A 13,327-nucleotide genomic window follows, 5' to 3' on the forward strand; every position below is an offset into this window, starting at 1 on the left:
GCTACGGAGTCGCCAACGTGATGAGTAAAAGCTTTGTTTTACACTGACATTTTGTTTAGTATGAGAGTGTGAATTTGTTTCATACATACATATATATGTAACAAAGTATTTTTACCTAAAATTTGCCTTAAAAAACGTGAGTGCATCTTATTATCCAAAAAATATAGTTATAGTAATATTTTTCAGTTACCAAAAATATTTGTTTTTATTACCTAGTATAAACTAGGTAATAAAAACAAATAATAAAATTAAGTAATAAACTTATAAAGCACACCATTTTTAAATCTTTCTTGCCTTTTATTCCAAAAAAAAAAAGTATATAAAGCCAAAAAACATGCCCACTAGAATCAAAAAGTGTATGCATATTTTGACAGGCTGTATTTTTGTTGTATGTAACTTTTGTTCTTACATTTTAATTTTCCATAGGACTTAGGTATGGACTATGGTATTGTTGCTGAATCCTTTGAAACATCTGTTCCATGGAATAAGTAAGTTAAAAATTAAATTGTATTACTTTTGTCCTTAAGTATTTTTTGTTTTATAAGGAAAAAGCAATTACCATGTGTTGATTATCTGTATTCATTAAAATTTTTGTAAAGTTTTATTTCATTTAACTATTGGGAAGAAAAAATCTGTTAATGTGTATTTTTTAAAATTTATTTCATAAATTAGGTGCATTCAACATCATTTTGATTTTGGATTTTATTACATAATCAATATATCTGGAAGGAATCACATTTTTGACTTGTTGCTATTTTTATATACATTACACAAATACAGGATGTTCATTTTAAAAGTAAATCCCTGTTATTTGTATTAAATACAATACAGTCAGTCCTCGTATAGCACGATAGTTGTGTTCCTAGAAACCCTCGTGCAATGCAAAATTGTGCAATATAAACAACAGGCACTATGGGAAAAATAGGGTTAGGTGCCGACCACCCAAGATTGAACACACATTTGTAACCAAAACATTACCAAACACAATAAATAATCATAATAAAATACTTATATATTTTATTACGACTATTGCGTAATAAAATATTGCTAATGCTTTTGCTTCTATCTTAAGCAAACTTGTTTTTCGTTTGATTTTCTATCCAAACAGATGACAGCCGCTCCATCTCTCCCAATTCTTTGTCTTAATCTAATGGATTTTAATTACACTTTGAGTTGTTCCTGCTACGAATGTTGTTTTATTTTCTCTGCATTCTTTGTAATTCTCGGCGTTGCCTCATTTAGGTCTGTAGCACGTGCAATATCACATGGTCTTTCATTTCGCTCAAAGCATTTCACAAGTTCATATTTTTTCTCTATCTACAGAGGTGGACTGCCCATAAGCCTTACCGGGGAAACCCCCGGTGGGCCGGAGGCCGGTGTGATTTTGGCGATACAACCATAGTATGAGGCCACTATAAATTTTCCCGGGTAAGAATTTTTGACAGAGTCCCCCTCTGTTTATCGATATTGCTTTTCTTTTTCTCTCTGAATCTGCAGTGTCTTCAAAAGGACGCTTCCTTTTCACACCTTTTAAGTATTTTACTCATTTTTAGGGAATAAAGCACAATTACAAAACGAGGAGGCACGCTTGATACACATAAACAAAGCTACGCGCGCGTGTAGCAACTGAATAAATAACACCGTAAAACCCGAGATACACTACTAATACCTCACATTTTACTAAAGCACATTTCTAGGGGTTACTACCATAAAACAATAAAAACAATTTCCAGTTGCGTTTCTACTAGTGGAATCTGTTATAAACTGGTAATAAACTCGATCTAATTGCATTTGCGATAATACCGATAGCTGGAATTGTGTTGGTTTTTACGTTATTATGGTGAAATGTGTTTCCCCTTCACTGAAATAAAAAACAAATACATTTTCAGAATCTTCTCTTCATTCCTATCGTGTTGCGTTCATTTGGGGTGATTCCGCATTCGACTGCCATTTCTTGTAAACACAAAGGCGAATCGCGCATAAGCGAATTCGGTTCGTGTTATATAAGATATCGTTCCCCTATTTATAAATCGTGTATGATCAAATTTGTGTAGTGTAAACACATGTTATACGAGGACTGACTGTACTACTAAATGTTTGTCAAATGAACTAATGAGATTCATGGTAGAAAAGAAAAATGCATGGGATGCATATAAATTATCAGGTGACACAGAAGCCTATGGCAGATATAAACTATTCTTTAATCAAGCCACAAAGGAGATTAGGCAAGCGAAGGCAGATTATGAGAAATCTTTGGCAAATGATGCTAAGAAAAACAGCAAGGATTTCTTTACTTATAAAGTGAGATTTAGTGAAACTCTAAAAGGAAGGGGATGAATCAGATTGGTCCACTTGGTATCAATGGTTGGACTGTTGATGATCCTGCTCAGATAGCAAACAAATTGAATAAGTATTTTGCATCTACATTCACACAGGAGTTAGGAAAATTTCAAAATTTTATCAAATTGTAACAGGGTGCATAATGATTTTGTAATAACTGAGAGCAAAGTGGAGGAGAAATTGTTGAAGTTAAACAAAAAGGCAGGGGTGAATGATGGGATCTATCCAGTTATATTAAGGGAGGCAGCAAAGGAACTAAACAAACCCTTAGCCATAATTATGAGGGCATCCTTGGACTCAGGGGAAGTCCCCACAGACTGGAAATGTGCAAATGTATCCCCAGTTCACAAAGGGGGATCGAAGGGTGACAAAAGTAATTACAGACCAGTTAGTTTAACTTCTGTTCTGGGAAAAATAATGGAGTCACTGGTTAAAGATGCATTGCAGGATCATCTAGACAAGACTGCAGCAATAATTCAGACACAGCATGGGTTTGTTAAGGGAAAGTGTTGTCTGAAAAATTTGATTGGATACTATGATGTGGTTACAAAGGAACTGGATGCAAAAAATAATTTTGATATCATATACTTGGATTTCAGGAAAGCTTTTGACAGCATGCTCAGACTATTCAAGGCCTTATACACCTCAATCAGATCACCTCACGGGTGTCTAGTCTCCAGCCACTGAAATTTGCCGAACTTAAGCCTCTCTTGGTAAGAGGATCCCTTCATTCCCCTCATCAGTCTGGTGATATACACTTTCAAGCAAATCTACATCTTTCCTAAAATGAGGCCTCCAGACCTGTATGCAGTACTCAAGGTGTGGCCTGACCATGGCCTTATACAAGGGAATAATCACTTCCTTATACCTGCTACAAAAATTCCTGTATGTCATTGACAAGACACCATGAGCTACTCTTGCAGCCCATCTGCACTGCTCAGAGAACTTCATATCTGCGTGCACAATTACCCCCAGGTCATTTTCATTCTCTACCACTTTCAGTGTAATACCACAGAGTTGATACGTTGCTCTGGGGGTTGCTGTTTCCCATATGTAGTACTTTACATTTGTTAATGTTAAACTTCATTTGCTACCTCTCAGCCCATCTGCTCAACTTTTCTAGATCCTGTTACAACAGCGTACTGTCATTAGTGTTAACAACCCTGTCAACCTTCATATCATCTGCAAACTTGAACATTAAGCCTGATATACCATGATCAATATCATATATAAATACAGAAAACAACAATGGACCCAACACTGAACCCTGAGGGACTCCACTAATAATATCAGTCCATGAAGAGCAGTGTCCATTGATTACCACTCTGTCTTATCCCACTCAACCATCCCTTTATTCATAGCGCAATTTGATGTGCAACAGTATCAAAAGCCCTTCTAAGATCCAAGTATATAATATCAAAGTTATTCCCCGCGTCCAGTTCTTTTGTGACTGCATCATAGTATCCAATCAAATTGGTCAGGCAAGACTTTCCCTTAACAAAACCTGCTGTGTCCGAGCTATAACTGAAGTCTTGTCTAGATGATCCTTCAGTGTTTCTTTAGCCAGTGCCTCCATTAATTTTCCTGGAACAGAAGTTAAACTAACAGGTCTGTTGGTGTCCCCCACTCGATCTTCCTTTGTGGATTGGGGTACATTTGCATATCTCCAATCCATGGGTACCTCCCCTGAGTCCAAGGAAGCTCTCATAATTATGGCTGGGGGTTTGCTTACTTCCTTTGCCACCTCCTTTAATATAACTGGATAGATTCCATCCACCCCAGGTACCTTTCTTATGTTTATCTTCAACAATTTCTCCTCCAGTTTACTCTCAGTTATTACAAGATTATCTAGCTTACTGCCAGAGTTTAATACACCTCTGGCATATCAGTGATCTCTGCTACATTTTTTTTTATTACATCTTTAATTGAGAAAAGATAGGCATAAAACTGAACGTCTACAGTAATTATATAAAAATTTTATTGTCAATTAGGAGAATAGCACAAATTTAGTTTTCCACATTTGGAAACTACTGCATTAACTTTGTGAGGTATGGAGTTTGCTGTTGTCGGTGTCAATTGCAAAACTCATGTTTCACTTATTTTTTTTTTTTTTTTTTTACTCTTATTTTTTTCTACTCCTCTTCTGGGATGCGACCACGCTGACATTGTTCCAGAAACTGTAGTATACTGAGGTGCTGTATATTAGAGTTGCACTATTTAATAGGGACGTTATTTGTCATAAAATTTCTCTCTCACATTTTTTGGTTATTACCAGAAAAGAATTTAAAAATAATTTTTAACCATTCATCAAGTAATAAAAATACATGGATTATCAAAAAAATTTGTTATTTTTTTGTTTGTTTATTTTTTTGCTTCTCACCAGTAGCATAGGAACACCTTAGCATTGGGGCAGATGCAAAGGGCACTGGTATCAGAGGGGTGCCACTGACAGGCCACATCAGTTCTATGTCAAGCTATTTCAACACCCAAGACTATCTGACAAAATGGCCCCTCTAGATGATGCATCATGATGAGAGCGGAGGATGGGATTGAAAATTAATTTTTGCTAAATGGCATGTTTTCAGAGGGCAATTCAAGCTTGCATGCATCCTTAAATCTGACTAAATACTGTATAGCAGCATACATCTATTTGCCATCCAGAACGCAACTTTAAGGGACCAGTCAGGCAACCGCTACGCTGTTAGTATAGTACCACATAGTTGATACGTTACTCTGGGGTTACTGCTTCCCACATGCAGTACTTTACGTTGCAAACTGTGTTCGTTGGGAGATACTGAATAAGTTGGAAGTTATAAATAATGTGTGTATACTGTTTTTGTGCTTACTATATAAACAGGTGATTGTAAATATTGTAATTTATAATTTAGGTGATACAGAAGCCTATGGTAGATAAAGGCTGGTCTGTAATCACGTCACAAAGGAGGCTAGGCAGACAAAGGCAGATTACAAGAAACCTTTGGCAAAGGATGCAAAGAAAAACATCAAAGAGTTCTTTATGTGTGTAAACTCTAGAAGGAAGGGAATGAATCAGATTGGTCTACTTGATACCAATGGTTCATTTGTTGATGATCCTGCTCAGGTAGCTAACAAACTGAATCAGTATTTTGCATCTACATTTACACATGAGGAGATATTCTGGGAGTGAAATGCCAGAGGTGTATTAAACTTTGGCAGTGAACTAGATGATTTCGTAATAACTGAGAGCAAAGTTGAGGAGAAATTGTCGAAAAACATAAGAAAGGCACCTGGGGTAGATGGGATCTATCCAGTTATATTCAAGGAGGCAGCAAAAGAAGTAAGCAAACCCTTAGCCATAATTATGAGAGCATCCTTGGACTCAGGGGAGGTACCCATGGACTGGAGATATGTAAATGTGACCCCATTTCACAAAGGAGTATAAAAGGGTAGCACAAGTATTTATAGATCTGTTAGTTTGACTTCTGTTCCAGGGAAATTAATGGAGGCACTGGTTAAAGAAACACTGCAAGGTCATTTACACAAGACTTCAGTTATAGTTCAGACACAGTATGGTTTGTTAAGAAAAAGTCTTATCTGACCAATTTGATAGGATACTATAATGTGATTTATAATGCAGTTACAAAGGAAATGAAGGTAAAAAATAATTTTGATATCATATATTTGGTTCTTAGGAAAGCTTTTGATACTGTTGCACATGGCAGACTACTGTACAAATTGGAGCAGTGTGGCATTAAGGGCAAGTTGCTACAATGGATATAGGGATGGTTGAGTGGGAGAAGACAGTGGTAATCAATAGACAATGCTCTTTGTAGACTAATGTTATTAGTGGAGTTCCTTATTAATGTTCCTTATTAAAGTAGTTAGTGGAGTACTTATTAACGATTTTTATGAAGGTATATAAGGCTTAATCTAAGGTTGTTAATGATACCAGTGACAGTACGCTACTGCAACAGAATCTAGAAAAGTTGAGCAGATGGGCTGAGAGGTGGCAACTGAAGTTTAACATTGACAAATGTAAAGTACTGTGTATGGGTAGCAGTAACCCCAAAGTAACATATCAACTGTGTGGTACTACAGTCAGGGTGGCAGAGAATGAAAAGAACCTGGGGGTAATTGTGCAGTCAGATTTGACATGTTCTGAGCAGTGCACACGATCTGCAAGAGTAGCTTATTGTGTCTTGTCGATCATTTACAGGAATTTTACAAGCAGGGATAAGGGAGTGATTATCCCCTTGTATAAGGCAATGATCAGGCCACACCTTGAGTACTGTATACAGTACTCAAGGTGTGGCCTGATCATTGCCTTACGTCCTTCCTCATTTTAGGAAGGACGTAGAGCTGCTGGAACGAGTACAGAGAAGGACAACGAGATTAGTGAATGAAACAAAGGGTTGCTCTTATGAAGAAATGCTTAAGTTTTGCAAATTAAAATAAAAATAAATAAATTTTCTGTTTATACTCCGGCACGACAACCAAGTCAGTAGAGTTTACAATAAATTGTCAATACAAATATTTATCATATTTAGTAGTCACGGGTTTGAACCCTGGTCCACTCAAGGAATGTGTGCTATGCACTCTCACTTCTGACCACTCGGCTATGTCAGGCTTACAGAGTCTGGAAACTTAGGCACCTGCGAAGTGATCTGATTGAGGTGTATAAGGCCTTAAATGAATTGAGCAGGCTCAGTGCTGGTGAGATTCTTCCTCTTGCCCAGATTAATCGCTTGAGGGGACATAAATTCAAATTGAGGAAAGTCAGTTGTAGAATAGATGTGTAGAAATTTGCCCTTAGCCAGCGGGTGGTTCATCTGGAAAAAAACTTCCATCTGTCGTCGTGGAAGTTGATAACTTGAATAAATTCAAGACAGAACTAAACAAACAGTTGAAGTGAATGGAGGGGTGAAATGGGAAGGGTTTATTTATGTATTTTTTTGTTTTTTTTTTTTTTTTTTGGCTGATGCAAGAAAGCAAGTATTAACTTTCTTGCATTATTGCAAGAAAGCTATTACAAGTATTAGCTTTCATTTAGTATTAGCATTAGTGGAGGCATATGATGCTAATACTGAATGAAAGAACAAAAGATCAATTAATTTTAGACATGCCACAAAAAAAAGGAAAGAAACACATACCACGTAGAAAGACTGCATAAAGAGGAAATTAAAAAAAAAAAACAAAATTCCGTACTTGTTTACAAAACTGACTTAAATTTGAATTTTATTATTATTTTGTTTATTTATTTTGTTTAAACTGTACGAAATGTCGGAAACACTCAAATATTCAATTACTGTGACCATATAAAAAGAAAAGGGGGACATTTATGGCAAAGTGTCGTTATTCGCCTTAGCAAAACAATATTCACCACTTGTTGGGGTACAGGAAAACCACTCTTTCATAAATCTCTAACTAGGTGCTTACAATAGGTAGTTGACCAGAGCCTATTATCCAAATGTGGAATACCCTTGATCTGCCCACTGGCTAGAGATACATAGAAAGTAGTTGACCAGCTTGACTTCTCATTCAACCCATTCAAGGCCTTATACACCTCAGTCAGATCACCTTTCTTGGCAAGAGAACTCCTTCATTCCTCTCACCAATCTTGTCCTCCTCTGTGCTTGCTCAAACAACTCTGTATTCTTCCTGAAATGAGGGCTCCAGACCTGTACACAGTATTCAAGGTGTGGTCTGACTATTAGCATTAGTAGAGGCATACGATGCAAAGAAAGCAAGCTTATGCAGCATCAGCCAAAAAAAAAAAACCTCCCATTTTACCCATCCATTCATTCCAAATGGTTGTCCAGCTCAGCCTTAAATTTATTTAGGCTATTAGCTTCCACAACAAAAGATGAAAGCCTGTTCCTCCAACTGCCCGCTGGCTAAAGGCAAATTTCCACACATCTATTCTACAACTATCTTTCCTCAATTTGAAACTGTGCCCTCAGATTTTTAGTCTGAGCAAGTGGAAGAATCCCATCAGCATTCAGCATTCAGCTTGCTCAACCCATTCAAGGCCTTATACACCTCAATCAGATCACCTCGCAGGTGCCTATTCTCCAGGTGCTGCAATTTGCAGAAATTAAGCCTCTCTTGGTAAGAGCACCCCTTTGTTCCCCCTCACCAATCTTGTTGCCATTCTTTGTACTCGTTCTAGCAATTCTACATCCTTCCTAAAATGAGGCCTCCAGACCTGTACACAGTACTCTAGGTGTGTTGCCTTATACAAGGGGATAATCACTTCCTTATCCCTGCTTACAAAATTCCTGCATATCTTTGACAAGATCCCATGGTCTGCTCTGGCAGCCTGTCTGCATTATTCAGAAAACTTTATAATTGACTACACAATTACTCCCAGGTCTTTTTCATTTTCTACTACCCTAAGTGTCATACCACACAGTTGGTACGTTTCTCAGTGGTTACTTCTACCCATATTAGCATATAGGTAGAAGCATACTTAGCATTAGTAGAGGCATACCAGGCAAGAAAGCAAGCTTATGCAGCATCAACCAAAAAAAAACCCTGCCATTTCACTCCTCCAAATTCATCTCCAGCTCAGCTTTAAATTTATTTAGGCTGTCAACTTCCACAACAAAAGATGGAACTCTGTTCCACCAATCAACCACCTGCTATATAAAGGCAAATTTTCGCATTTCTATTCTACAACTGTCTTTCCTCAGTTTGAATCTATACCCTCTCAAGTTCTTAATTTGAGCAAGAGGAAGAATCCGATCAGCATTCAGCTTGCCCAACCCATTCAAAGCCTTATACGCCTCAATCAGATCACCTCGCAGGCTCCTGCTCTTCAGGTGCTACAATTTGCAGAACTTAAGCCTTTCACGGTAAGAGCACCCCTTTGTTGCTCTTCTTCGTTCTAGCAAACATACATCCTTCCTTAAATTGGGGCCTCCAGACCTGTACACAGTACTCTAGGTGTGGCCTAACCATTGCCTTGTACAACAGGATAATCATCTCCCTGTCCCTGCTAGCAGAATTCCTATATATCATTGACAAGACTCAATGATCTGCCCTGGCAGCCCATCTGCACTGCCCGTCACCACCAAATACAGAGGATGCAGAAAGGTCAGGGAATGAGCACCCCATCTCCCGGAGCAATATGGCCTTAGTTGCTAATGCTCCTAAAAACCAAATAACAAACAAACAAACCGTCTGCACTGCTCAGCAAACTTCATATCTGACTGCACAATTACCCCCAGGTTCTTTTCATTCTCTGCCACCCTGAGTGTAGTAGCACACAGTTGGTACATTTCTCTTGGGTTATTGTTACCCTTATGCAGTACTTTGCATTTGTCAATGTTAAACTTCAGTTTCCACTTCTCAGCCCATTTGCCCAACTTGTGTAGATCTAGTTGGAGTAGCATACTATCTTTACTGTTGCTAACAACCCTGCCAGCCTTTGTATCATCTGCAAACTTGGACATTAAACCTGATATATCTTCATCAATATCATTGATGAATACACAAAACAACTATGGGCCCAACACCGAACCCTGGGAAACTCCATTAATAACATTTGTCCATGAAAAACAGTGTTCATTGATTACCACTCTCTGTCATCTCCCACTCAACCATCCCTTTATCCAGTGTAGCAACTTTCCCTTAATGTCATACAACTCCAATTTGTGCAGCAGTATTTCATGTGCAACAGTATCAAAAGCTTTCCTGAAATCCAAGTGTATCAAAATTATTTTTGACATTCAGTTTCTTTGTGACCACATCCAGTCAAATTGGCTAGACAAGACCTCCCTTTAACGACCCATGCTGTTAACTATTACTGCAGTCTTGTCTAGATGATCCTGTGATGCTTCATTAACCAGACTCCATTATTTTACCTAGAACACAAGTTAAACTAACAGGTCTATAATTACTTGTGTCACCTTTTGAACACCCTTTGTGAATTGGTGATACATTTGCACATCTCCAGTCCATGGGAACCTCCCCTGAGTCCAAGGAAGCTCTCATTATTATGGCTAAGGGTTTGCTTACTTCCTGTGCTGCCTCCTTTAATATAACTGTATAGATCCCGTCCACCCCAGGTGCCTTCCTTATGTTTAACTTCAACAGTTTCTCCTCCACTTTGCTCTAAGTTATCACAGAATCACTTAGCTCCCTGTTGGAGTTTGATAAACTTCTGGCATTCCCCTCATTGAATAACTCCTCATGCATGAATTTAGATGCAAAATACTCATTCAATTTATCAGCTGCATGAGCATGATCATCAATAGTCAACCCATCTATGTTAAGTGGTCCAATCTGATTCATCTCTTTCCTTCTAGAGTTCACGTAAGTAACAAACTCTTTGCTGTTCTTCTTTGCATCCTTTGCCAAAAATTTCTCATAATCTGCCTTTACCTGCCTAACCTCCTTTGTGACTTGCTTACCGACAAGCTTATATCTGCCATCGGCTTCTCTATCACCTGATAATTTATATGAGTCCCATACATTAATGATGCCATAAGCCTCATTACTTCATCTGGCATTCATTTAGGCCTGAACCTTGAACAGTATTTCTTAGTTGGAAAGAAAAGCCTAGTAGCCTCCAAGATTAAGTCCCTAAAGGCTTCCCATTTAGAATTCAATGTTGAGGGGCTCACATCTGGTGAGTATGGGCTTGCCACACCTAGGACCCTGAGCTGGGTATCATCATTCTTCTCTTCTTTGGTGATTCCCTTTTATTTCTCTCTCTCTCTCTCTCTCTCTCTCTCTCTCTCTCTCTCTCTCTCTCTCTCTCTCTCTCTCTCTCTCTCTCTCTCTCTCTCTCTCTCGGGGTAGTTCAGAAATTTTTTTTGGCTGGTGCAGCATAAGCCTCAGGCTTCCTTGCACCTGCAACGGCAAAATAATAATAACATCATCAGTTGATCCCAGTGTACAGAATTTAAAAAACTGTCTCCAGGAGGCTTACTTGCCTTTAGGCATTAAAAGTTTTTATAATGAACAATCATCTGTGATTTCAAAATAGCTAATTTCATATGGCTTAGCCTTACACAGTGTCTCTCACCAGGAGTCTTTTTTCCAGTAAAGATTGAAGTACCTATTCAATTCATCAGCAACATCAGATTGGTTATTCAAGACTTTCCCACACCCCATTGCACAGGGGTTGTGATCTGACTCATTTTTTCTTTGTATTCACATACATGAAAAATTCCTTGGCTCCATTCTTTGCTGTCCTAGCTAGTGCTTTCTCATGCTCTTGCTGCCTCAACCTTTACTGTGGTACTATTACAGATCAACTGGTAGCTCTTGTAGGTTTCAGTACTTTTTTTTCATTGCTCTATAAATTTCTTATTCCATCATTTTCTGCTCATTTAGACTGGCTATATCCATATTCATTCATCGCAGCTTCCTCCTCATGCTGTATTTTTTTTAATGGTGACTCAATTGTCAGGGAAACAGGAAATATATTGTACAAAAAGGACAGGTAGAATAGGACTGCTGGAGTCAGTCTAGTGTATGTCTGCTAGAGGCTAAATTTGATGATGTTGTGGAGTAGCTAACACCTTTTAAGAGCACAAAAGGTGATTGTACATATTGTGATAGTAATGATATTAAGAATAGGAGAACTAAGAATTTAATTAACAAGTACAGAGCAATGTTGAGAAAAAAGTTGAGAGTTAGGATTGAAATGGAAAGTGCTGCAATTCTACTCAAACACAATAGGAGGGAGTACATGATGAGAGGTTTGTCAATCAGTTTGGCCAAGGAGACACTTTTTAGGGATGGGATGCATTTAAACAGAAGCAGAGCAAAATTATCTGCTGATGCAATCGAACCAATGTTAGGTGGGTTGGAAAACTGCTGACTGGGAAGATGCACTAATTAATTGATAACACCAGCTGCAAGCAGAGGTGTAAATGATTCTTGCACTGCTTCCATTGAAAAATCTAGAAATGTGAAAAGTGAGGTGTGGTATCAGTGATTTTCAAAGCTTGCTGGGTGTCTTCATGAAACAAGCCAATGTGTGGGCTGTTTTAGAGTCACTAAGAGTAAAAACAAGCTTTCATATACACCACTGCTATGAGCATAGTAAATAAATTTACTGGTGAAGTCACCAAATGCAGTAGGCAAATTATAGCCTTAGCAGCTTATGTGCCATTAAGCCTCCATAACAACAACAACCAAATGCAGATATTGTGAGGATACTGAAGACATGGTGACATTCAGATATAAGGGATGCAGAATTTAATACAGGGAGTACAGTGTATACAGAAAGGATAGACAAAATAGGGTGGGTTATGCTGTTAGTTAAAAGCACATAATATCTAACTAAGGCTGTGCATCCAGTTGACATGGGTGGCTAGTGCAATGTGGAGTCAATCTGGTGTGAATTAACTATTCGGAAATAAGAACTAATGAGACTTATGAGACAGAAGAAAAATATATAGGACACACAAATTATCAGGAGATACAGATGCCTACAGTTAGATATAAACTAGTCTGCAATCAAGTCACAGTTAGGCAAGGTAAGGCAGAATGTGAAATGTTTTTGGCAAAGGATGCAAAGGAAAACAGCAAAGACTTCTTTATTTATATAAAAACTAGAAGGAAGAGGATGAATTGCATTCATCCACGGTATCAATGGTTTATCTGCTGATGATCCTTCTCAGGTTGCTAAATAAACTGAATAGGTATTTTGTATCTACATTCACACATGAAGAAATCTGTAGCGAAGGGGATAGTTTGAAAAAGTTATCAAATTCTAATATCCCTATTATATCCTTATACGATTTTGTGGTAACTGAGAGAAAAGTGGAAAGAAAATTGTTGAACCTAAACATAAAAAGGCACCTGGGATGGTTGGAATCTATCCAGTCATATAAAGGAAGGCATGAAGGAGGTAAGGGAATCCTTAGCTATAATTATGAGAGTATCATTGGAGTCAAGGTAAGTGCCTGATTGGAAAAATGAAAATGTATCCACCAATTCACAAAGAGTTTCAAAGGATGATATGAATAATTACCAACCTTCTCTTCCAGGG

At 37.9% G+C, this 13,327-nt stretch overlaps 1 protein-coding gene across 2 annotated transcripts in view; it reads left to right on the plus strand.

Moving 5' to 3' along the window:
* Agps (alkyldihydroxyacetonephosphate synthase) overlaps nucleotides 1-13,327 on the plus strand; it is a 467,281-nt gene that overhangs the window by 413,606 nt on the left and 40,348 nt on the right. For both annotated transcript variants that reach the window (XM_090377792.1, XM_090377793.1), the window contains one exon: nucleotides 427-488. In XM_090377792.1, coding sequence (XP_090233918.1) covers nucleotides 427-488 — 62 coding nt within the window. The remainder of the gene's footprint in view (nucleotides 1-426; nucleotides 489-13,327) is intronic.

Source organism: Mastigoproctus giganteus, chromosome 7 (genome assembly GCF_048544385.1).
Source record: "Mastigoproctus giganteus isolate SK-2022 chromosome 7, ASM4854438v1, whole genome shotgun sequence".
In the NCBI taxonomy this organism is placed as follows: Eukaryota; Metazoa; Arthropoda; class Arachnida; order Uropygi; family Thelyphonidae; genus Mastigoproctus; species Mastigoproctus giganteus.